Source organism: Kryptolebias marmoratus, linkage group LG24 (assembly GCF_001649575.2).
Source record: "Kryptolebias marmoratus isolate JLee-2015 linkage group LG24, ASM164957v2, whole genome shotgun sequence".
Classification (NCBI taxonomy): domain Eukaryota; kingdom Metazoa; phylum Chordata; class Actinopteri; order Cyprinodontiformes; family Rivulidae; genus Kryptolebias; species Kryptolebias marmoratus.
The window spans coordinates 14,867,488-14,893,373 of NC_051453.1; the positions used below are offsets into that span (position 1 = coordinate 14,867,488).

Consider the following 25,886-nt stretch of genomic DNA (forward strand, 5'->3'; position numbering starts at 1 on the left):
TGTCAGAAACAATCTTCCAGGAGAAAAAGTGAAAACTCATACAAAACAGACTTCTTGCAAAGCACTCCACATGACATAAGGGAAGTCTTCATTAGTTAGAATTCAACCCTGTTCAACAAAAATCCTTAGTATGGAATCATCCTATTTAGTTTGCAGGTAAAAGTATGACCAGCTGTGTAAAATATTGTCACAAATTATTGCTGGGGGTAATTAGATTTGTCTGTATTGCATCATGAACTCGCAGTAACCAAACCTTAAATAAGCCTTTCATGGTACATAGTTAAATGGCACAATATTAATCACATTGTGAGGAAAAATAACTCAGTGTGAATGAACAATTTCACATTGTAAAGTCAGCTCTAAAGTCGTAAGTTAAACCCACTCATTTGTATGCATCCACTGATGTCCTGTCCCCAACAACAATCCCTTCAAAATAAAGCCTTAGAACCTAAAACCTCAGGGGGAAAGAGGTACAATACAGAGAAAACACACACACATGGCTGCACAATAGGAGGAAGCAAATTGTACTTGGCTTATTGATGATACTTATCAGGCAAGCGCAGGAGTAAAGGGTTTCACCCTGTTTCTGTTTACTGTTCACATGCCTTCGGACCAGGCATCACTTTGAAAGTACAAAATTATCTCAAAGCCGTATTATGCATTGAAAACAAGTCCAAAAGTGTTTGCTTATAGGACGTTATTGTTCCCTGATTGTTCCAAGAGCTCAAGGCACCAAGAAAGGAACAAATAAATTAGACTGCAGGATACAAGCAAGAACAGCTGTTTTCATTATTAAAATGAACGTAATTCCCTTTTTTGAACAGGAAAAAGTGACAAATCTGTTTTTTTTTTAAATTCTACAGTCAATGACATACAATTAAAACAATAGTTTTTGTGTGTGGTTCAGCATTTAAAGAGCAAACATACTGAGAGTGACATGTATTAAGTGAGTGTGGCATACACACCAATTATTTTATTCCCTTTGCAACTTGTTTTCTGGTACATAATCAGTGTGAAAGTTTTTATTTTTATTGGACTGGCATCTTTACAAAATAAATGTAAAACCGTAATGCCTTTTTTTTTTTGGCTTGCAGATGTATTTCCCAGAAATCCTTAGGCGTGTAATTCAGAAGTGATTACCAGATTTATTCAAAGATTTACTGCAATTAAACTGATAATTCCAAGTGCAAACAATGGTACCTGAGGTATGTCAGGTAATCTTAAAATCAGCAAGAGGATCCTCAAAAAAAAACATTAATAAATATATAAACTATTAAAAACATTTCATTGAAGACAAAAGAAGTAATTTTACCCAAACTTATTAAAAATATTAGTGCACACATTAGCAGTGCACTGTAGTGCACTTAGTCACTCTAAGATATGAATGCTGCTTATTAAAAAAAGAATAACTCGACCTCACTTCCTTTTGGTAAAAGTGGGTCATCTTAAGTCATACAAGCCTAGAGGAAAAAAAAAAAAAAAGATGAAGAAGAATAGCAATTGTCTTGGTGTTCGTAGTCTTCTACCTTTGGACTCCGTTATTTTCTCTGCTTGTATGAAGTGCTTCAATCGAGCTGAGCTGTTTGAAGTTTCCACGTCTTTCCGCTTCCGCCCTTCCATTGTTCAGATTCCTGATGAAGGTGGGTGGATGGGTGGGTGTGTGGGGGGGGACACGACGGGCAGAAACCCTTAAACACAAGCATCGTTTACCCCTGAATCGTTCCCGAGTGATCCTGGCGAGACACTCGGGCCTCTGCCCTACTGCAGGGAGGGGTCGAAGGCCGCTGCTCTGAAGTGCGGCAGCCTAGGAGCTACATACAGCTTGTGACGTGACGGGAACCAACGGCCCTCCCTACGAGTTCTCAGTGGAGTTCTCATTGCTGTTCGAACCTGAGGACTGAGGGGTAGAGGATGAGGAGGATGAGGAGGAGGACGAGGAGGAGGAGGAGGAGGAGGAGGAGGAGGACGAGGTAAAGTTCATCCCTGATAGTTCTGGAGGGTTGGTTGCTGTGTTTTGTCCACTCAAGCTTTTCCTGCATACTGGGCAAGTGTCATGCTGGAGAAAAACAAACAGAGTTGTTTCAGTGTCATTGCTGAGGTTTACCCATCGCCGCTCCACCCCTGGTTTGAAACGGCAACCGATAGTTATTTACTATAAGCACAAAAGAAAACTGAACGCAGTGCCGTGTCTAATACCTGTTCCAGCCAGGGGACTATGCAATCATTGTGAAACATGTGATTGCACGGGAGCTGCCTCACATTTTCACCAACACTGTAATCTTCTTTACACACTGGACATTCCAGTGCTGAGGCTGAAAGAATATGTTACAAAATAGCATTCAGTCATCCAAATATGAACTGCCCAGTAGTTGTAACTCTTTACTTAACCAACAGCAAATGAAGCATTATGACACCTTTACTGATAGCTGTGTGTCATCAACACAACAGTGAATTTTTTTCAGGTGTTTAATGTTTCAAACATGCACAATAACAAAGAAGAATTCAGCTGACACCTGAAGAAACCCGCTTACCAAGACAAGTGGATTTGCAATAAATTAAGATGCAAAACATTAGGGGGTGTAAATTATTTTGCTACCTAAATGGGCAAAGAGCGTTTCAAGACATTTATTTTTCTTTGAGATTTATGTGAAGTCACTTTTTGTCAACTGTGCACCAGATTTTAAACAACCTGCCATCTCGGATTGGTTGGCAGCAGCTTTCTTTCTTGTCTTTTACATTTGATTTTATTTAGTTCATTGTCAATCTCAACTATTGTAATGAATCCAATTTTCCTGGTTGTTTTAACTGGAAACATTATTTCTTTATAACACTTATTTTCAGTCTTTCACTTCTGTAAAATAAAACCTTTTAGGCCAGATTCAGATGCTTTCAACGTGCTGATATGAAGTGACACGACTTCCATTTTACATTCTAGATACAAGAAAAAAAAAGAGACATCCAGAAATAAAACAGTGATCATAATTATATTTTTACTTACCAACATGCTCATCTGTAATTTGTACTGTAGGTATATTTTTTATTTTATCCCTATCAGCTGGTGGGGGTCCTGTGTTTTCAAACTGATTTAATAACTGAACATTAAGGGAAAAAAAAAGGAGATAAAAAATAAATTTAGCACGTTTCATTTGAACTGCAGAGTTGCTTGAATCACATCGAAATGTTTGTATTCAATTAACTTTTTTTCTATTTGTTGAAATGTCCTGTTTTTTTACCTGAGTTATAATTGCATCAAGTCCATTAGCACCCCAGGCATAGTCCATAGGATTTGAGTGAAGAACACCCCTTTAAAAATGATAAGGCATTAGAATAAAATAAGCACTTTTGTTGTTTAAGTTCTATGCAAGACACTCACCAGGATCCAACACCAATATTTGGCATTGCAGTTGGTGCGATTATGCCATTCACTAGCTGCTGAATGATTCTACAAAACAAAAAAAATGTGTAATTGTAGGAAAATTAGTTGAAAGAGTTGAAAAAAAAAAAAAAAAAAAAATCTTTGGATGTCTTACCCCTCTAAAGTGGGAACTCCATCATGCCTTCCTGCTTGTCGCCTGGATCCATGCCGACTTCTGGGCTGCCTGGCGCTGTATCTTTGCCGTGATGCCGTGTCCCTTTCCCACCGGTTTTCGGCATCCCGGTTGTCGGCTGTTCCAAGACCTGCCCCGAAGTCAAAGCTGTCATCAAAGACACTGAGGGAAAACTGACCATAGCCTGAGGGGAATGTAAATAAATGGGGGTCCGCATTCTGGCAGAGAAACAGACGACACAAGAAAATAGCATTAAAAAATGTATTTAGTGTTTATCTACATACTATAACTTACTAAAAGCTTATATAATCCTGTCAGAATGTTAGAAAGTCATTTCCATTATTTGGTCGGATTTGTAATCACTTAAAAGTTCACAGAAAATGTTTTACTTATATACAGCATTTCATGTTTAGTGAGATCATAATTTTACATTTCTACATAAATATTGTCAAAAAAGATTAATATGAAAGCTTAAAAATGGTGATTTTTCCAAAACAAGCCAGTGAGTCAAAATAAAATTCATAAAAATCTGTTGCAAAAGCAGAAGTAAAAAGGCTATGACAGCTTCCATCACGTCAAATACAAGATCAGCACAAATGTTGGTGGAAACAGACTCTATTTTTTTTTTCTTTTTGGGAAATGCTGACTCTTGTTACACAACAGTGTGCAAAACAGAGTCACGAACGTGCAGAATGAAGAGAAGTTTGCATAAAAAAAAAAATTAAAAAATCAGTCTAGAAACCTCAAACCTCAAGTGGTTGTTGGTTCTGGGGCCCACTGGAGATGGTGGACATGGACCCATTGTTAGCACTAAACGGAAGACAAGTCGTTGATAAAGTTACAAATGGGTTTTGTAATGTTAAAAAACAAATGGTTTCACATTATGTTAACGTTTGCATGATTTCAAACATTTATACCAAAGGGTTTTGCTGCTAATTTACCTCCTAAAGCTCAGCCTGTCACCTTCTGATTCACATGTAAAATGCAATTTAAACAGATCCTTACTGCGACCTAACCTGTGCTTAAGATTGAAATTATATGTAAATGTTAAAAGATGACTCTTAGAAAACTGAAAAAATAAATAAGTTCATGTCTGAATGTTAGTTTCTGTGGGCTGTTGAAGAAATGAAAGCGCTAATGGACAAATATCTAAAAAAACAGAGAAAAAAATTAAGTTGAAAAGGAATTAGGCAAATCAGATGAACCGTAACAATAATGCCCCATTATAGTCTTTACATTCGGTTTACACTACGAACACACCTCCTTTCTTCCAGCAGCTCTTCAATGAATCCTGACTCACATCTGGGACACATATACTCCTGCAAACAAACAGAAGCAGAAACAGAAGATTAAACTTTGAACTCTGGGCGCAGGTTAGAATTACCCTTCTGCTCATTCTAATAATAGGAGAGCTCAAGCAGCGAGATTATTGCAGCCAGATTATAAGTGAGTCATGGTGGTGCTTGTAAACTGTACGTGCGCTGAATAAAACTATCACGCATGTAGACAATAAAAACATATCAACATTATTTTCCTCTCAGCACTCCCCTAACTTAACAGCTCCTTGACAGCAAAACACTAGTTCCCCATAAAAATGTTTTAGGAATGTCTCAAAGGAGACTACAAAGAGCCTGGTGTTCTGCTGTCATCCCAACCGCCCAGATACCAATCTGATAGGATCGAAATGATTTTCATTCCTTTTTGGAGAATAACATCTTCCCAAACAAAGAACATGTTGTGTTAGCAGACAGAGCTCGCTCTGTTGCAAACCGTTTCTTGCTGCTATTTCACGGCCAAGCCACTGCGCCACCTGTACGTCTAAATTTAAAATATGTTATTAGCAGATAAACTTAACTTTAGTTGAATAATACTGCAGCAACGTTTACGTTTTTCTTTTGAACATTAAGCTACTTCATGTTGTATTTTTATACTGTATGATACTGAAACAGAAGGCTAGCCTTTCCCTGAAGAGATTTCAAGTTTTTTTTTTCTTCTGTAAACCCCGAAAAGAATCTTCTAAAACAACCTGAGGCAATTTCCTTATGTCTTACAGGTCTCATAAGCAAACATTTATAAAGGTGGTACAGATTTAAATGTCTTTATGTTCAATGTTTTTACAAAAAAAAGCAATACCAGTGATAGGTAAAGTTAATAAAAGTGTTTTAAAATGCTCTCAGTGGAGATGTCCTGAGCTGATTTCAAGCAGTGTTTTGAATTTGATGACCCCACTCCACTCCTGATCTCTGTTATTGACCTACTGTGTATGGTTTTATATTGGCTGTGTCATAATACGGCTGCCATAAAATGCTGTGTGTAAAATGTCAAATGTGTCAGATGTATGGAAGTACTTTACAACCCAAAATAAGAGCAGTTCAGTAGCAATGTTTGCAATTTGGATATTTCTTGTGGCGGTAGCGATGGAACTAATTTCAGTACCACCAATTCAATTAGACAATTAAAATCTAAACACTTGGCTGAGTACACAGAGTTAACTATTATTATTATTATTGGGGTGACAGCGGCTCAGGAGGTAGGGGCTCGTCCTGTAACCGGTGGGTTGCCAGTTCAAAAACCCGCTCCGTCTGTCTCAGTCATTGTGTCCTTGGGCAAGACTCTTCACCTCCCTTGCCTCCTGGTGGTGGTTAGAGGGCTCAGTGGCGCCGACTGAATGGCAGCCACACTTCTGTGAGTCTGCCCCATGGCAGCTTACCACCATCAGTGTGTGAATGGGTGGATGACTGATGCAACAAAAAGGATAATTAAACAGGTGACTGAATTTATTGTTCTGAATGTTCATTATAGTGGAGAATATACGGTTTCATCACCTTATGGAGCCACAGTACCTCCTACCCTTTCAACACTACATAATCAACAGCACTGCCCAGGCTGTAAAAAAAAAAGTTGTCATCACCTGGCATTTTTTTTCCCCTTCAATGATAACAACAACAAAAAAAAGCAACTAGAGGAACATCATAAACACAGGTTTTCTTCACTTCAGTGAAGAGCTACTGAAATGTGCAGCAGATGATGGCACTGAATTTATTAACTTTAATGTACTTGTGGTATGCAATCTGCATGTTTGTGTTGTAAACTGTAAAAATAAAAATAATGTAATCATCAGATCAAGACTCAGTATTGGCGAAAAGTTCATTTTAAATGACTGATTGGCATTAGGGACAAGAAATCTTGATCGGGACATTCATAGCTAAGCAACTTAATGACCCTGTACATCTTTACAGACGAGCTGACTATCTGTCGAATGATTGATCAACCATCAATCAACAACCTACTAATTCCCACAGTTGGGGTCAGACACTACTGTGGCTTGAGAAACTAAGTTGTCAAATTAAACTCAATATTTTATATATATAACTCAATAATATATTTTTTCCACACAAGTGATCAAATAAAAGTTAGGAGAAGGCGGTGTTCACGGTGGCATTCATTTATATAAGACGAACAATATACTGACTAAGGTACATGTAACTAACGACGCTGCTAGCTAGCAGTGGCTACAGATAGCCTTAAAATAGTACCAAAGCACAACATCTAACTTTGCTGCAAATTACGTAAGGTAATGTATGGCGTAGCTCTGAGTTTAGTTACTACGCAGCTTGTTTCAATGCTGGTAGATCCTGACAAAGATATCAAGCTAACGGGGTGACGTTACCGTGATAAACGACGGGGGACTGACAGCTAATACAGCTAGCATGTTAACGGTTATGCCGCCTCCCCAACGAAATATAAAAAACAGTCAAATTAACTGTGTTGTGTTTTTCTTTGCTCAAGTGTCCCTTTTAACATTTTCCATCGTGAATACTTACGGGAAGTTGAGGACTAATCTCTACTGAGCATCTGTGACAGAAGAACCGGCTGGGGCATGGAGGAGCTTCAGCCATCTTTAGCCTCTAAACAGAAGGAGGAACATCTACGGAGCGACGTAAAGGACAAAACTAACCCAGCGGAAAACGCGACCGTGTGACTTAAATGTGGTTATAAAACACACATTTAAAAATATATTATATATCTTCTTTACCTACATTAAATGAAAATGCAACAAAAAAGAAATTAACTTGGTGAGCAGCTTAAACAAAGACAAACAGAATTATTCAAAATGTGACAGCTGAATAAAACAGCATTTATTTCCTTAAACCAATAACATCAACAATACAAAACGTAACAACACCATAAGTAATCCGTTACTATGGGGTTCCTGTCCAATTGTTTTCTGTTTGCTCTTTTTTATATGTTTTTATTATTATTATTATTTTAAAATATATTTTAGGGAAAATATGTTAGGTTTAAATACATTTAAGTAAATACGAACCTATAAGTAACGAGCTGAATATACAGTAGTTTCTCTGAATTCCACGTTCACAGTTTAACTTACACAATACTGCCGCATGATGGTGCTGTTGTGCATTGATTGATGAGTTACAAAAGTGTTATTTATTTATTTGTAGCCCTTTGTAGAATTTTGTCTGTTTTGTAAATGAAGAAAAGCAGGAGATGTCAATCAAATATCAGTGTGTGAATAAATCAGGATATTAAGGCAAACACCTAAATAGATTTATCTCCAACAAATCTATTAGATGCCTTACCCCACAGTGTCTTCCGTCATGTTTTCTACCTGCAGGTTCACTCTTCCGCACGCTGTCTTTTTTACAAGAAAAACAGAGGTGTGTTTCTGCAATCCGTCATCACACGAGATTTATTTGTGTGCATTATGTTTGCACAGGATTTCTATCAACCACCTTATGAGCCCAACAGAGATTCTTCAGCCCTTTTAAAGTTGTGTAGCATCTGCTACACAACTGAGCATTTCATCAAGAATCAAGCCTGAGCTTTCAATAGAGAATAAAAACTCCCTGACATGGGAAAAACTGCTTATTTTACATGTTCTTTCAGGTCTTCCACATTGGTATACTTCTGTTAAAAACTATACATTTTAACAGCCTGACTCTGTAGCATTTTGGCTAACACTAAATTTTAAATTATTTCAACACTTTAAAATAAAGTATTCTACTATAATATTCTTGATTGTGTCTTCATGGTTCAGTACTCACACACTCGTAGGTTTTTATGTAAATTCTGGTGGAATATAGGAGGTTTTGGGGACACAAACATGTGTCAATATATTTTACATCATTAAAAAAACTTTTTTAAATGAATAATATTTAACAATATTGATTTTTATGTTCTAGCTTCTATAAATATTTTAACCAAATGTTAAGTTGTATTTAATCCTGTTTCATATCTTTCTGTCTGCACAGATTTGAATAAAGCTCCCAGAAAGTAATCATTAGATCGACATTTTCAACTTTTGGAGTCAACGCAATATTATGGAGCAAAGTAAAGGACAATACTAACCCAGTGGAAATGAGTGAAATGACTGAATTTTGTGTCATGGAACATAGTTGCAAAATTATGCTCATTAAATAAATTATATTAAAATGCAGTGAAGTGGAATAGACTAAAATTTGTTGAACCCAGCATGCAAAAAATAAATAAAAACAGAAATCGAAACAGAACCAAAAACACGATACTAAAAAATGCAACAAAAAAAAAAGATTTTATACAATAAATAACCTCCTACATAATAAATGAAACCTAAAATTTTAAACAGCAGCAGTAATAAATCAACAAAGAGCTGAATGTTTCCTTTCTCTACATTTTACATTCACAGTGTAACTTACACAATACTGCCACATGGTGGTGCTGTTGTGCACTAATTGTTTGAGTGTTACTGTGTCTGCAGGCAGTTGTTGAGTTTTGTTTGTTTGTAAAGGAGGGAAAACAGGAAGTCAGTGTCAGTATGTCAAAAAATCAGGATATTAAGGCACATACCTCAGAGAACTAAAAAAATTTACAACGATTTATCTCCAACAAACCTGTATGGTGCCTCAGCAGAAAGTGTCTTTAGTGAACTCAGGTTTTCTCTTCGCAGGTTCACTCTACAGCACTCTCCCTCTTTTCACAAAAACAGAGTTGTGTTTCTGCAATCTGGCATCACACAAGATTTATTTGTTTACATTAAGTTTCCACTGGACTCCTGTCAACCTCTGTATGAGCCCAACAGGCATCCTTCAACCACTACAAATTTGTGTAGCATCTGTTTTTGAAGAAAACATCTTGTCAGAAGCGGGTTTGTATTTTGTTCCCGAGAATCTGACAGGAATCCCTTTTATCAAGAGTCAAACCTGAGCTATAAACAGAGAATGAAAAACCTCTAACATGGGAAATATGGCCCCATTTTACAAGAATACAACCATATTCTTGTTGCTGCCTGTCTGGTGGCCCTGAGACAGCTCTGAAGGACTCGAATCACTTGTTTACATAAGAAAAAAAAAGAAAAAAAAGATTATGTTTAAGTTTTTTCAGGTTAATTTATTTTAAAGCTGTATATGAACTTTTAAGTCATGGTTACTTCTGGGTTTAGAGTATATTATTAGCAATATTATTATTATAATATTTAATTGATGTCATGTTTTATTGCTTTGTCAGTTTCAAGCCACCACTTTAGCTAACATGCATGTTTTTGGACTGTTGGAGAAAGTTCATAAGAACATGCAAACAAGCAAAAAAGATTTTTCTAAAGGCTTTTTGTTTGATCCAGAGACCCCAACTTTCAGTGAGGAAACAGTGCTAACCCCCACATCACTGTGGTGTTCATCAAACTAATAAATGTTCACATTTGAAGTTTTTTCATTTCATTTTCTAGATGCAACTGAAGAAACATTATGCTCTTTTGCCTAAATATAAAGTCTCTAATGGGTTTTTTATGCTTTATATTTCAGTCATTGGCGTTGGCTGTTTTCAGATTTATAAAAATCCAGAGAAAATTAAAAAATACTGCCAATATTTATACTAAACTTAAATAAAACCCTTGATAAATACGTAAGTAAGTAAGTGAGTCTGGCTCCTTTAAAGCCACATGTAGAAAGCTGCGTGTAATGTATGAAAAATGTTAAAACCTTGTTTGTTGCTTTCCGGGAACTTATAATACACCTCTTGTTTCATATGAAACAGCCTGGATGTATCTGCATGACAAAGCTTACAATGTAACCTAGTTAGGGTCTACTGCGCTCTTATTGCTGGTGTTATGTCTGATCTGGCCATGTGGGAGCTGGAAAGATGCGTCTGTCCCATGGGATGAGATTAGAGAGGCTCTGATACCACTGAGATTTGCTATGTCTGCCCGGCTGAGGTAAGCTTTTGTTTCCCTGTGCCCTGTGCGTCAGCGCCACTACTGTCGAATGCCCATTGTAGCAATGCCATCTGGGGAGTGAGTGACTGTCGGTCAGGGAGAGGTCATGTCAGCTGCAGAAAACTGAGAAACTTTCCGTTTCATCTGATTTTATTCAATACTACTCTGAATTTGGGATGTGTTGACTTTTATGAAAGTGCAAATGAGTATTTTTTTATTATTAATATTTTGGATTCAAACACAAGAAGCTTTTAGAATGTGTACGCGTGCAAGCTAAGATTCAAATGCAAGCCTGTCGTATTATACAATATCTTTGGCTTTTGCAACCTCACTTTTGTGCTTCGCTTTCTAAAGGGAGCAAAGTTGCAGTCAAGGCAGCAGACAGATATGCTGCAAGGGACACGGCTGCTTTTGTCACTCCACAAAGTTTTTCCAGACACTCCAGCCAGCATTGCCCCACACTGTCCCTCCAGGCCCCAAATCACACTCACACTCACACTCACACACATACACACACACACACACACACACACACACACACACACACACACACACACACTCAGCAATAACAGCCGCCTGCTGGAACTTCCTGGGCCTCTTAGTCATGCATCACTTGTTTTCAGTCCCACTCATGGAGGACTCTCCCTCCCTCCAGACCCACTCTGTCTGAGGCCATGTGTCACAAGACCTGTGCATCAGACACCACCGTCACATGTGTGAGATCCCCCCCCCCACACACACAAACAGCGAGACAGCATGGGAAGATCAACACTAGCGATGATCAAAACTGCCTGAGAGAAAATAAACCAAACATGTCCACGAGCGGGTACCTATGTGAATCCCTGCAGGTATCTGTTCAGTGACATGTTTTTCCACTCGACTTGTTGTCGTGTTCCAGAACAAAATCCCATGCTATACTAGGACATAAATGTTTTGGATTACCTCACCAAGCAGCTAACAAAATATAGATGTTACTAGATGAACATATGTGTACAATTATCAACCTGAGGTCAGCCATCTTTGTTGTAGTCAAGACAGATGTTTCAGCAGGGTTTATCTGGGTTTATTGACTCCTCCAACAGGATCATAGTAATCTGCCTGATTATTGATAACATTTTTGTTCTGGGTTTTTGTTTTTTCTTTCAGTGCTAAAAATATAATTTTTTTTTATGAGTGTGTCTTGTTTTGTTTTTTACTTGAAGTGAGCACCAAAAGAGCACCGCTGGGTGGGCGTGTCACGCTCTGAAAGATGAAAACAGGTTGAAAACAGAGGACGGGCTCTCTGTCCTACATTCTTGGCTTGTTCTTGTTTACGACACTCAGCTAAATAGGACTTCCTCGGTGGATGTGGTCAAAGTCTCAGAGATAATTAGGAAAAAAGAATCTGCTTCTGCAAGTCTGTTAGCATTTGGGTCAAACATCTGCCTAGTCCAGACTAGCAATGGTGTTTCAAAAGACATTTAAAGGCTTTTTTATTTGAAAGCATGCAATACATGTTAGAAAATAACTGCCTAAAATGTCTAAGAACTAAATTGTGTGGTTAAACAATTTGATAGTACTTTCAGTTTTTCATGTTTTTGCATAAATTCTAGATATTATAACAAATCCATGGTTTATTTTACAAAAAACAATGTCATCACAGGGCACAGAATCTCTTCAATCCAGTTTGGTCTCAAATAAAATAGTGTTTTAGCTTAGGTTTTGACAAAGTTTTAGCCACAAACTAGCTAACTGTGCCACGTAACTGATAACAAATAACTAACTACGCTTTACCACAGAAATGCAACTTTTGCGGCTGGCAAAATTTGCAAAACATTTGGGGTTGTGTTGCTTCAATTGCCATGATGCAATATACAAAAAAAAAAGACTTGGACTAATTTTGTTAAGCTGGAATGCCCCACCAACAAGGATTCCTCAAGGAAAAAATTATACATTTTTGGACAGGAGACGGCTGAGATTTCTGATTTAACCATGGTAACTGCTCATCTGTCCATCCATCTTATTTCTGTACCTGCCTAATCCCATAAGCGTCTCGGTAAGCTGTTATCTAGCTCAAGTCGACGACATAAGCAGGAAACTGGACAGGTCACCAGTTCATCACAGGGCCACGTGGAGACAAATAAGACATACAAGTATGCATGCAAAAATCACTTAGACTCTCCTATTAACCTAACATGCATGTTTTGGGGACTGTGTGAGGAAAACCAGACTTCCCAGTATAATAGCACACATGCATGGGAAGAACATGCAAACTCCACACAGAAAAGTTCTAGCTGGGAATCAAAGCCAGGACCTCCTTGAGAGCGCTAAACCCTGCTCTGTTACTGAAATATTCTGGATTAAAAGGGTACATTTCTGATGAGACGTGCTAATCAGTTCATAACCTTAATTCTGTTTGTTGTGTTTATTCAGGCTGGTCTGAGAAGGGTTTTATTTACAACCAACTGAGGAACAGTTGGTACCATAGTCTTGGAACATGAAGGTTCTGGGTGTGAAGTTTGCATGTTCATCCTGTATATACCTGTTTTTTTCTAGTTACTCAAGTTCCCTCCCACACTCCCAAAACATGCAAATTGACTGCCCTAAGTTAGCCCTACATGTGAGTGTGTATTTGCATGGGTGTTTGTCTCTATGAAGCCCTGTGATAGGCTGGTTACCTCTCCAGGGTGCACCCCACCTCTCGTCCAATAGCAGCTGGAGATGGACACCAGCTCCCTGCAAACGTGAACATGAACAAAAGGGATAGATTTTAGTTTCAAAATGAGTTGTGACAGATTTATTCTCATGGCTACTATTTACAAATTTTCAGGATCAAAATTTTAAATTTGGAAGTTCAGTGAATTTCAAATAGCCACTGTAGTTGAGCTGACTTTAACCTTTCAGGTGATTTATGTGACCCAAATGTCGGCAATGTGGCTAAATCTGGCAATTCTCATCATAGAATAACTTAAAAACATACCACATTCATATGCATAATTCACAAAATAAAATTATGCCGTTCAAAACACAAGAAATTAACTGTAACTGCCTATGCAGCTGTGTGTTTTGCATCCGCTGAACTATGGACCGTACAAAACAGTAACTCCTAACATTATGCATGGAGTTAGTTCACTGAAAAAGCGAGCAGCAGATGTGCAGTGGCGTAGTCTGTGAGAACAGACACCACACGGGCCTTCTAAGTTTATTTGCGGTAAACCATCCGATTTGGACAAGCAAAAGATCGTGTAGAATGCTCATGCAATATTTCAAAATCACCAAACCAATTTCCCACGGTAAACAAGAGTCACCTGTGGAGCTGATGTGAAATTATGGTCATAGGCTGGCTATGTTTCAACCCTTAAATGAGACATTTGGACTCAGTTTGGGACACTTTTGAGAGCTAAGTGTTACTCAATTATCAAAATTGCACGGCCTGTCAAACTCAAACCATAGTTAACTCAATAACCTTCTCACAGGTGGCGAAGCAGAGAAACATTTTTATGTAGTCGAGGACACATAGTATCTTTCATGACAACATTTCTCCAGTTTTCTATGAATGTTTTTATCAAGAAGCTATACTGTTGCTGGTGGTAAACATGATTTTCTTCCTGTTAAATTTGAAAGGACCAGACCACACACGGAGGCCGAACAGAGACCATTTCCCAGAGGCCATCGTGAGGAAGTTTAAAAAAAACCCTTCAAGAATAATTTGGGACAATTAGCATTTCCTATCCTTTTCCAATTAGTTTGCGATTACCCAGTCTTACAAAACATTGAGGATTTTCAGTAAACTGTCCTGGAATTTTTGTTGTTGCCTAAATGGAGTGTGCTGACTCGATGAGCACCACTGCAAAGTGTCTTTGAGAAAAAAAAATTCTTGCGGTTTTGCTGTTGCCGTTTCTTTTCTTAATAACAAAATAACAGCGCCCTTTTCAGACATCATACCCTGAGGCTTTGAAAGCATGAATTTTTGCTCTAATCAGCCATATACTGTATCTATGAAACACCTCAGATCGAAGATCATGAAAAGCTTTTCTGAGAACTCCACCAAACATCATCTGTAACACAGTGAGCAACACTCGACTGGAGTGTGGGCTGTTGTGTCAGCATAGTGATCGACTCTGAAAAGTTAAATATAATGCACATGTGGACAATTAAAAGGCTTGCCGTGTAACATAGCAACACTGGCAAATAATGTCTTAGGAAAACATATTCTGATGGAGTGACGGATCTGATATCTATTAGTTTCAGCTGTGGGACAGAGCTGTTTACAATCCAGTGGCGCGATCCAGAGACTGGGTGGTCTCCAAAACAGTCTGCAGTGCTTAGTTTCATCACAACATCATTTCAGAGCGAAACGTTGGCTGTTAACTTACTGGAAGTAGCGTGGCAAGTTGGAGGAAATGATGCCATGTGGATGTTGAGAAAGGAGCTTGTCATATTAGAGCAGGATGATGATTACACATCCCTAAAATGTCAACGTGGGCGTCACATTATAGCCCTGTGTGTTTGTAGGGATGTAAACAAGTCAGCCTGAGGTTGTGATGTAATGCTTGTGACTGATTCCATGGTCATAGCAGGTGAGCTCCATTTTCAGAGATGCGGCGATAATCACACCGTCAACCATACTAACTCATACAAACACACACACCACCACGTTTCTGTTGGAAATGAGGTTTCCACCTCTTCGGAGTCACCACAAACCATATTGTATAGAAAAAAAACGATGAAATATGGAGGAAGGTGGGCACGGAATTCCTGAGGTTTCACGTTGAGTGTAATTAAAATACCTCTGGAATGGCTCACATTGAGTCTGTGGTTGTGTTGTTGCCACCTTTAGTGTGTCAGAGTCAAGCTGTTGGTTGTGAAGGCGATAGCTCAGATATATGGAAGTGGAATTTTCTGTGAAAAGGGAATGATTTATTAAAATCTTACCTGCTGCAGATAGCTTTAAGAAAAGTGTCATTTTGGAGAAAAATAGTTTAATTTTGATTAGATTAACAAGCCAACTTCTGGTCCAAGTGAGTGAGGCAAGATTAAAGTGGATACCTGCTGACTTAAAATACCTTCAGTATCAAAAATTTATATAGTTGAATATGTGATAGCTGTTTTCTAAATCTTTGAAAGAAGCAGCTTTCAGTTTCTATGCACCATCTATCTGGAACAAACTCCCAGAAAACTGCAAAACAGCCGAAACACTAAATTCCTTTTCACCTGTTTAGATCTGCCTTTGATTAGTAGTCCAGAAACAAATTCAGGTGAAAAGCTGCTCTGAACAAAATATCTTATTACATATTGACCATCTCCTTATGATTATCAAGTGTTTTTTTTTTTGGGGATGATTGTAATGTTTTTGATGATTGTAATGTAATTCTATTCATGTTTTTATGATGTAAAGCACTTTGAATGCCTTGCTGCTGAAATGTGCTATACAAATAAATTTTTACTTACTTTTACTTACTTACATAGCCATCAGTTTTGCTCTACACAATTATTCATGTAGAGATATATGGTTTGTTAGCACAAATAGCTATAGCAGCAGCTAGCTATAGCACTTCTGGTGCAGCCTGGGGGCACTTTCCGCAGGAATATTAAAATTTTGTGCTTATAGTTGTTCTCATTATTAACAATATAAACAGATAATGTATTTCTCTGTGAGGCATTCAAACACTACAGAAACATGTTGACTAAATGAGGCTGTAAAGTACTATGTGTGCTACTAATTCAATAACATACAAAGTGACAGAAGAGTAAAAAAAATAGTTTATTATTGCAGCTAATACCAGTTTTTAGTTGTAAGATACCATTTTGGATTTTGAGGTCACTGCTGGTCAGGAATCTCTGACTTTCTGAGTTCCCTTTTACAACAGATACAGTGGAAATTACAACTTTGGACGGACGTTCCTTTTGATGTTTCCCACCAGAACGCATCACTAAACTCAAGGTCGTTCAAGGCACTGTCTACAAGGTAAGATAATCTTCCAACAGAACCCTACTTCAAAAGATCTGAACCATTGCTTTAATGACACACAAGTTGTAGGTAATTCACAGTCATACTGACACCAGTAAATGGGATTTTATTTTATATACATAGCATGTATCAGTTTGTCCAACTAAACCGTCCACATCTGCCACCCTAACTAGCATTTTACTAAAAGATCCTAGTCATTTTAACATGTGCACCTCAAAGAGTGGCAAATACCTTATTTCAGAGGGTGTTCATTACAAATTCCTGTGGGGTTGTAATACTTTAAACTATGACCAAAAAACCCAACAATGGTTTGGCGAGTTTACTGCATGGATCACAAGAATTTATAGATGGTAAGGATGTGGGAGTAACTGGTTTCATATGTTGCAAAGCTACATCAGGAGGAACAATTTAGGATGTAAATGTGTCAGAATAACACAATATGTTGCATTTTCTGTGCAATAAAAATAATTATAAACTGAAATCACTTCTGAGGTCATGTCTGTTTGCTTGATGACAAGTTTTTTTGTGCCAGTACTGTCATCTTATATCTTTAGCAAATTTCTCTGATCATCTTATATGAGCTGTGATTCATGAGAAAAGCATTTCTGAAAAAGGTAACATTTTATGGTTTTATACGTGGGCGCAGCACTTCACTGGCATTGTTTTTTTGCGCCGCTCAATCTAACAAAACATCTAATTCCATTCCCAGTGTAATAAAAGGGTACTTGGACAGGAATATAAACATTTCCCTAAAGCTGAACCAGATGCTGCTGAAAGGGCCGAGTGCATGACTGAGCGGAGGGAGAGTTAAGAGACAGGAAAAACAAGGGAGGTACTATACACAGGAAAGTGAGTCAGTGCCCAGGCCTCGGCACTTCGAAACATTAATTCCTCTGCTCTGTCAGCCGCTGTCCTGCTGACCCTTCATGTTTAATCCAGAGCAGGGGGATATCCCTGAGGAAACAGGAGAGGAAAGCTTCCCGGTCTGGATTTGATTCTCCACAGCCTCTCGCATGACGCCTTGAGAGGCCTGCTGGAGAAGTCGACTCAGCCACTGCACGCACAGCAGAGGAGGTTTAAGCACTGCACGCATACGCTGGCACATCCACCACAGTAAGCCTCAGGGTGCTAGACAGATTTTGACCAAACCCGACTATGATTGTTATAGTTCAGAAATGTTCTGTATGGACTCTGAAATATGTGTGTCAAACACCTTGGTTCAACAGATGCAAAGCAAACAAAACAGAGACAGAGACAATGTCTCAACATTTCCAAAAGAACAAGGAGACATTTTGACAAATCACAAGCTTTATGTTGATTTAAAATGGCAGTACAAATATACAAAAATATGTTAACGCATTTATCATCCAGATTTCACAGTACATACACTGGTTGGTACACAAGGGGAAGGTATTTACAGAGGAATAATGAGAATGCTTCATAGTACACTACAAAAACTAAAGTGTTTGTCCATCTGCTTTGAGTTCAGATTGTTAACTGGATCATTGGATCATTCACATGGACCCGTGCAGGTTTGCCAATGTCAGCAGCAGTTGGACTCAGTTCTCAAGATGCCATAATCAGATACGTCGAATTGGCCCAAAATCCAGAGCATTTCCAGACAAATTGAATTTCCCTGCAAGTCAGGTGAGGATAATTGCATTTTCTTTCTGTCGGGTAAGCTTATAAAAAAAATAACAACATAATAAAATAAAAAATAATTCAAATAAAAAAATAAAAAAACAAGCAGCAAATACTGCGCCTAAACAACTTTGCATTGGCTACAAAAAAGCACTTAATAAACAACATCATGCTGAAGGAATTATTTAAGGTTTGAGGTTGTTTCAAGTGTTTTCTGAAGCTGTTAATTTCAGTGATCAGCAGGTGGCTGAGATCTTGGACCACATTCCCAGGTAAGAAATATTGTGTGTGGGTTTTAACTCTCCAAACGTATTAGCATTATTTTCAGTCAGCATGAGGGAAAAACTTGTCTGTTTTTGGGTAATGGGAGGCTATAAATGTGTAAAAAATGTGTAAAAAATGGTCCATGCCAGTGAATGCTAATATACAATAAACAAAACAAAACAAAAAAATAAATATATATTTATATAAGTTGCATCAGCTTTCCAAGTGATAAATGAGTTTGTTACTGGGATTAAAAAATAAAATATAAATAGAGTTTTATACCCTTTCCAATAAATAGCATTGGCATTTTTATTTACAATATGCACACATCTCCCAAAGAGCTCATTTCAAAACACTTGCATTTAAATGCCTCCACTAAAACATAGCCAAACCTTTTTTTTTTCTTTTTTTTTTTGAGGCAATAATGCTAGTGTACGTTTTCCAACAGAGGTGTTTCATTTCAAATGTAACGTCCTTTTTGTGCACAAGGAGGAGGAGAAGAAGTGATTGTCAAAAAAAAAGAGGTCATGTTGGGAAGCTAGTGGTGTGAAAAGTTGGCCCTTCAACTCAGATCCTGCTCGAGGACTCTGCCTGGAAGCAAGACTCCTTCCTACACGGCGTTTTCCTCGCTGCCTTGAAATTTGTCAACTTTCCAAGGTGGATCTGCAAGAAAATGGCAAGTCAAAAATTCACATTACGGTGATTGTCAATAAATACTCGAAAATGTGAGGGAAGGTGTCACAGATGGTCGGCCTTACAGTTGCAGTGGCCATAGTGACGGACGCCTATGGAGCGTCCGAGGAAGCAGGTGGCCCTGCGGAGATGGCAGGCGCTCTGGTAAGTGATGTTGTCGTTGCCACAGATCAGCTGCTCGGACGGCATGGGTGATGGGCAAGGTGCAGTGCGGCACATGACGCAGTGGGCACTGTTGGTCTGATCCGTCACGCAGGTGTGAGTTCCCGGGCACACCACATTTGAGCATGACTCTGTAAAAGGCACAAAGAGCACATTAGAAAAAAATATCAATGTTTGAAGAATAGCTCTGTTTGCAAGAAGCCTAAACTGGATAGTGCTTACTTTTGCACTCTCCCTGGTACATGACTTCCAGGTCTGGGTGTCCCATACAGCGGGCCATCAGCAGGGCGCACTCGTCCCTGTAAGACCTGCCATCGCTGCCGCACACAGCATGCTTCCTGGAAATGTGAGAGCAGACTGGAGCGCACACACACTGGGGCCTTCCCGTCTTCATCTTGCAGACCTTGCCGGGGCTGCATTTGACTCCCTCACACGAGTCTGGAGGAGCAGAGGGAGAGAGCAGGGTCGTGTGCAATGTTACCGTAAGTCTGCAGACGTCTTCAATCCAAAACAAACTCAAAAGCTGGGGCTTCTCCCAGACCATAACACAACGTTCCCCCTGCACGGTATTTACACTAATCACATCTCTCTATTGACTGTTACAGTCTCGTCTGGCGGAGTGTGAAGCCTGGAGCTGTTTTCATAACAGATACTATATGTGTATGTGCTGCACACAGGCGGGGGGCTGAGCTCCTGCAGAGGGACAAAGGCTCTCAGAGTTAGAACAAGTTCAAAAAGCTGTCAGAGAAGTTTACAGGCTGGCACAGGAGGACGCCACAGGCTCTCTAACACCCTATATAATGTCAAGAATGGAGGAAGTGCAACACTATATTGCGTAAAGTCAGCTTTAAATGAGGCAAACGGCTCTCTTTCCAGGACCTTTTTGAGCTGGTGGAGATGATTCCTGAAAAGCTCAAACTTCTTCTGAGCACAGCTAGAAACCTATTTTCTGTCTCTGCCTGCACTTTAAACTCCTGTTTTATTCCAAGACTTTTTGTTCCTTAGACTCTCCTGGTTTTTATTTAGATCTTGTGGCATGAATAGTTGCTTTCTTCATCTCCTCTCTGAAAAAAATAAACTTAGTCTGGTAATGATGTTGGTGTCTGAGCTGGTAAGTTTTTGTTCAAGTGGCATTCCTTCACCAGAATGATCCACAGACATCTGGGCACAGACAACAATCTCAGCCCGCAGGAATACATTTTGACTGCAATGTTTCTTCTGCCCCCCCACCCCGCCTCCCAAGGTGTATTTAAATAGTCCATTTTCAAATGAACCGTGTGACAAAAGAGCAATAATGATGTAGGATGTGTTCTTCTCTATTTGCCAGTGGATAGTTTTGACAGCTATCAACAAAACACAATTCACACTGATCCCATATTTCCAAGTGCTGGGCATGAAAACCACCATTTAGCTGAAAATGAACCAGAATGGACCCTGTAGAGGGGGAAGGACGGTGAGCCGAACAGCGGGAGTCATATGGAAAGCGTCTCCTTTGTCCAAGTCTGCGGGTTGTTAGAAAGCTACATCAGGAACTCATTTTCAAAAAAATTTTGATTCACAGCTTCTGTGGCTTGAGTAACTTTGAGGAACAAAAGTTATTCAGTGTTGAAAAGACAGTTTTTCAATTAGAAGCTTGTGGCATTTTAATTAGTGTTGCGGATGCTGTCAAAGCAGTTATTGTGCAACCTCTAAGGACCTGACAACAGCTGCCTGATCTCAGACTGGTGAATTTTTTTGTTTTTGTAAGTTTACAGATATTTTCTTTCATTGTCAACTCTTGCAGTGACAAGCATAGCAGATTCAAAGCCTAATGGCTTCCTGGTTTACCTTTGCATGGTTTACAGGAGACAATTCCCAGGAATCCTAGCAGGCTGATTTCATTCAGGGGCAGGCTGGTGTTGGACCACGCCGTGTCCAGGCGGCCCCCACCACAGCACTCCTCTCTGGTCACCCCTCTCATCAGCACCATGTCACACCGTTGGTCCTGACTCTGCTGCAGCCAGCATATCCCAGCTGAAAATAGTCCATATAGGGACACAACAGAGGATTAGTAACATCACTTCTATTAGGAGTTCAAATCTTCTGTAGCTGGAAAACTGCAACGTTTCTTTTCTTCTCTCACATTACATGATCATGGAGTTCCCAAAAATAGAGAGTTAGATTTTAAACAAAAAGTTGAAGTGAACTAAAAATTTTACATAAATACTAATCTGGGGAAAAGTATGCCATTGTTTCAAGAGGCACACTATACATTAGACAAACTTTGTCAAAATCCGAAACAAAGTCCACTCACAGCTGGCTGGATTCCTTCCGATCTGACAGAGAGTGACAATCGTCCCCAAAACAGAAATCAAAAAGCTCATTGTCTACTCTCAGTTGTCTTCCCAAAAGATTCTTCAAGCAAATACTTGCAAGAAAGAAAAAAAAAATGAGGGTGATGCTCTTTTGTCAAAGACAGCAGATTACTCAAACTCAACTGTGCAAGCAGCTTTCCCCTTCTGTGAATGGATGTGTTGTGGATAAGTGATGTCGTTCCCCCTCTGTATAAATATTTAGCGCAGATGGAATTATGCTGCTGGGATGGGCGATCCTCTCAGCCAGTAATAAGCCTGGGCAGGACACAGTTTGACTCTGACTCAGTCTCCAGAGTCGGGAAATGATCCATGCCCTCCAGCTCCAGACGCTGGGCATTTACATGACCTCACAAACCTTTTTTTTTTTTGCACCACATTAGACTTATGCAAAGACTAATTAATTCCTGAAAAGAATTTAGAAGATCTTTTGTGAATAGTGTTTATTTTATTAGGCTTTTGTTTTTCACATTGTTGTGTTTTCTTGTGGAGTGTTGAGTTTAGTTTACCACTTAGATATGTAGGAAATCAACTTTTGCCTTAATACTTTCTAATTTGGCCTTTCATTGGTTAGAGGATATGTTCTGTATTGCCTTATCTTTCATGTAGCATGACTTCAATTCATTGACGGTCTGATTAATATAGTTTAAAGTGGCCAAGAGTTAATCTTTTGAAGAAAAGTGTGAAAATGAATGGTTGACTTCTAAGGTTATTTTATAAAAGTTCCAAACTATCAAATCCATAAAATGATTTGTTATCTGAAATCCCGTTAAGATGTTTGTTTTTTTTAACCATCATTGCTGCTTTCTTAATTTATTCTGACTATCTGTGAATGCTTATATTTCTCTCCATCTGCTGTTACAGTATTGGCGTGAGATAAGACGAGAGGGAGGAAAAAGAGTGAAGGTGGTCTTTGAGCAAACAAAAAGATGCTGAACATTATCAAGAATATTTGCATATTTCCTTCACAGCGATCACAGATGGAGAGCATCTGCAAGCAAGACTGGAATCAATAAAAATAGAGTAGTATCATGTTTTTTATTAATGGAATCAGTCATTCAGAAACCTCAGCGAAATGTGAATAAAAACTAATCTGTACATCTGAACATCTGCGCTGCTGTTCTCCCTTGTTTGCACTCATTCACCCCCTTGTCTGCTCAGGCCAAAGTTATGCGAGCCTACTCATCCATCTGTCACATTTTTAAAAAAATGTTATTTTTTATCGTTCCCCTTTGATCACTGGGGCCAAAATGAAGGTAGCATGTGCTGTAGGAGCTGAACTTTTGTGAATGATGTTGGCCTTCTTCAGCCGAGATCCCCAGGGCAACAAAGGAATGCGGCCTGAGGAGGGGAGGAAAGACGGAAAAGAGAGCAGTGAGTGAAGACGGTGGGTGGGCTGCCTCTTCACGGAGTCTCTGCAGATCCACTCAGCCCATCATATGGTTTGGATCACTGCTGCTGCGCCATACAAATGAATACAGCATGGTCTGGACATTGGTGCACCCACTGATGAATGATCTTCACTGAGGCGCTTCCAGCCTTTTGAAGAGTGGTAAGGCTCTGTCAGGTGGCATGAAATTAAAGATGCACAATGTAGAGAAGGTCTAATGTGAGATAGCATTAATGTATTTTGGACAGGTGCGGGTCTCAGTGTCAAAGACTACTGCTGGGCGCATAGAGAAAAAGGTAGAAAACACCATTGCCATCTAGTGGAAGAGGTTGTCATGCACCGCTTTATTTGTAGCACTCATATTTGCCATTAAATGATATTGATGTACAGTAGACTATACCTGAATGTTCAGTTTGAATTATGGAAAATAAAAAAGAAATAAACTGGATTTGAACCAGACAGATAAAGAGGTTATTTTAAATGCCACAAAATGCCACAGAACCGCTTACAATAAACTCATATTAAAACTACTGATCTGGAAATAAAGTAAGACCTGATGAGCAACATTTGAACACTGATACTTGCTTCTGAAACGTTTTACTAGCCTTTCGGTTGGTGTTAGCGTAGACCTGATACAGTTCTTGTTCGGCTAAACCAGCTGACAAGACAAGGTTCAAAGAACATTTCATGAGCGTTTGCTGGTGGAATGCTGGCTATGACCTCGAGCAAACGTGCCCTGACAGACTGCAAGGAATCTATACCTGCTGTTCTCCCAACATTCACTTTTTGTTTAAATCGCCTCTTAAAGAACAATCCTTTATGGAAGTCCATTTTGGCTGCTCTGAAAATTAAAAATCCCATTTAAGTCCCATTTATGACACTCTATCTCGTGATTATAACTTAGCATCTCATAATTACAATATTCAACATCGCAGTTATGCCTCCTGTCTGCCTCTTAAAGTTTATCTTATGTTTTGAAAAGGTTTTGCAAGATGGCTTTGCAACACTGATGTCTGACGTTGCACATTGCATTTTCCAGCTGCCAGTTGTAATGTTGCACAAGAGAAAAATGACCACATGAGGGTGCCCATCACACGTGTCTGAACTTTCCGTTCTTTGCACCTGCCAGTGTTTCATGTAGACTTCTGTTTCAGACATCAAATTGTCTCATTATTTGTAGATTTTACAAATAGGTAATCTCATTTCTCTTGTGCATGAAGGCTGATGCTCTCAGTTTTCTACCATGTGAAATGACATTTCAGGTATAGCTAGGAGCGAAACAGGTACATCACCTGTTTTTTCTATAAAGCATCCCAAATAGTGTATTATTTGATCTTTATTTGTATAAAAAGTTTACGTTTGCACAGAATTTTCAATTATCAATTCATGAGTGATATTTTTCTGTGGTCAGTGCAGCCATTACGTCCCATCCATTTAGGACTGTGCAAATGGAGGACCTCATGGTGCTCTGGACTGACAGAGAATTTGAAGCTCCTGGTCTGTTTCTCGTGATTGCATTACATTAGATCAGTTGGGAAGCAGGAAACACACTCTCCCCACCTCTAGCCACTCACCGCCCTATCTTAAGTCTCATTGTAGTGTACGTCACACAGCTAAACACAGCTGAGCGGTGGTAATTGCTTTGTCTGCTCCGGACTGGCTGAAAGCAGCTGCATCATCTATCCACTCAATTTACTCCTAATGTGTGTTACTGATTGAACCGGCAATGAGGGCAGGAAAAGTGACAAGGGCAGATAGAGTCGCCCCCCTCCGTCGTTCTGTACACAACTTTTCTCCTCTTCCACTCCACAATCCCTTATTGCTTTCTTCCTGTGTTCAGTCTTGCCCATGTGAAGTTCCCCAGCAGTTCATTAACAGGGCAGGTTAATGTCAACACACGCGCTGCTCATAAAAAAACTCCACTTTCTCCCTAACCCTCTCCACCCCCCCTCCTCCCCAGCCCTACTCTCGCTCTCTGCCCTCATGTCATCTTTTCCGCTCTCTCGAGCCCCCTTACTTAGCAACCGGAGCAGGACACCGCTGTGGTCGTGACTAAGGATCTCCCACTGTGGCTGTTGTTTAACTCTGCACTTGATCTCTTTGCTCTTCCCCAGTGTGTTGTAATAACCCCTGGTGTTCACCACCTCCACCCACCCTCTGATATCATATGCTGCTTGCATTCATGAGGACTCGTACTGTGGATTTTCTTCAACTTGAAAACCAAGCTAACATTTCTCCAACATCTTCAGACCTCATAGGTAGATCTAGGTAAATCTGATGATGAAATAAAATACACTATTGATTGAACTGTTCAGCTGAAAGTTTGGAAAAACCTGCAGGTTAGTCAGTATTGAATCTTTGTCGCAAACTAGTCAACATATTAATAATAACTGGTGCCATATTTTTGTTACATGGTGAGATCAAGGTACCTAATTTGTCGTTTAATGGCTGATTACAAGAAGTTCAACAGCTTGAGCCAATGAGTTCAATAAGCTCATTGCAAGTTGTTAACAGGTAATTTCCTTAATAGTGTTGCAACCTGATGAACTGTTGTGTGGTGGATGTGCAGGACTCACCAGCTGTTTTCTGGAACAAAGTTTAATGTGTGTATCACTGTGGAATTACTGTCATACCCGGTCTAAAAAACTGCAACTTTGGAATCATAAAAAGTGCAAATCTG

At 39.2% G+C, this 25,886-nt stretch overlaps 2 protein-coding genes across 2 annotated transcripts; both read right to left on the bottom strand.

Moving 5' to 3' along the window:
* Positions 1–205: 205 nt before the first annotated feature.
* Positions 206–7,481, bottom strand: LOC108230570 (E3 ubiquitin-protein ligase RNF126). The gene is made up of 9 exons (XM_017406903.3): positions 7,373–7,481; positions 4,809–4,867; positions 4,298–4,358; positions 3,531–3,766; positions 3,374–3,442; positions 3,234–3,303; positions 2,999–3,092; positions 2,197–2,312; positions 206–2,056 (listed from the first exon to the last, which is right to left on the bottom strand). Exons 1-9 carry the CDS (start codon positions 7,445–7,447, stop codon positions 1,853–1,855), a joined length of 984 nt encoding a protein of 327 aa, XP_017262392.1. The 5' UTR covers positions 7,448–7,481; the 3' UTR covers positions 206–1,852.
* Positions 7,482–17,995: 10,514 nt separating this feature from the next.
* fstl3 (follistatin-like 3 (secreted glycoprotein)) lies at positions 17,996–22,000 on the bottom strand. Its single transcript, XM_017406874.2, has 5 exons — positions 21,759–22,000; positions 21,293–21,478; positions 19,688–19,903; positions 19,369–19,596; positions 17,996–19,273 (listed from the first exon to the last, which is right to left on the bottom strand). Exons 1-5 carry the CDS (start codon positions 21,826–21,828, stop codon positions 19,221–19,223), a joined length of 753 nt encoding a protein of 250 aa, XP_017262363.1. The 5' UTR covers positions 21,829–22,000; the 3' UTR covers positions 17,996–19,220.
* Between the last annotated feature and the right edge of the window lie 3,886 nt (positions 22,001–25,886).

Bases quoted from the DNA above. Each gene is read 5' to 3' on its own strand.
- LOC108230570 (XM_017406903.3), bottom strand. From the start codon at position 7,447: ATGGCTGAAGCTCCTCCATGCCCCAGCCGGTTCTTCTGTCACAGATGC. The intron at 3,443-3,530 runs GTAAGACATCCA...TTTGTTTTGTAG, and splicing joins GGAGTTCCCACTTTAGAGGG to AATCATTCAGCAGCTAGTGA. The intron at 2,313-2,998 runs GTAAGTAAAAAT...ATATTCTTTCAG, and splicing joins AATTACAGATGAGCATGTTG to CCTCAGCACTGGAATGTCCA.
- fstl3 (XM_017406874.2), bottom strand. From the start codon at position 21,828: ATGAGCTTTTTGATTTCTGTTTTGGGGACGATTGTCACTCTCTGTCAG. The intron at 21,479-21,758 runs GTGAGTGGACTT...GACTATTTTCAG, and splicing joins CGGAAGGAATCCAGCCAGCT to CTGGGATATGCTGGCTGCAG. The intron at 19,597-19,687 runs GTAAGCACTATC...TGCCTTTTACAG, and splicing joins GTACCAGGGAGAGTGCAAAA to AGTCATGCTCAAATGTGGTG.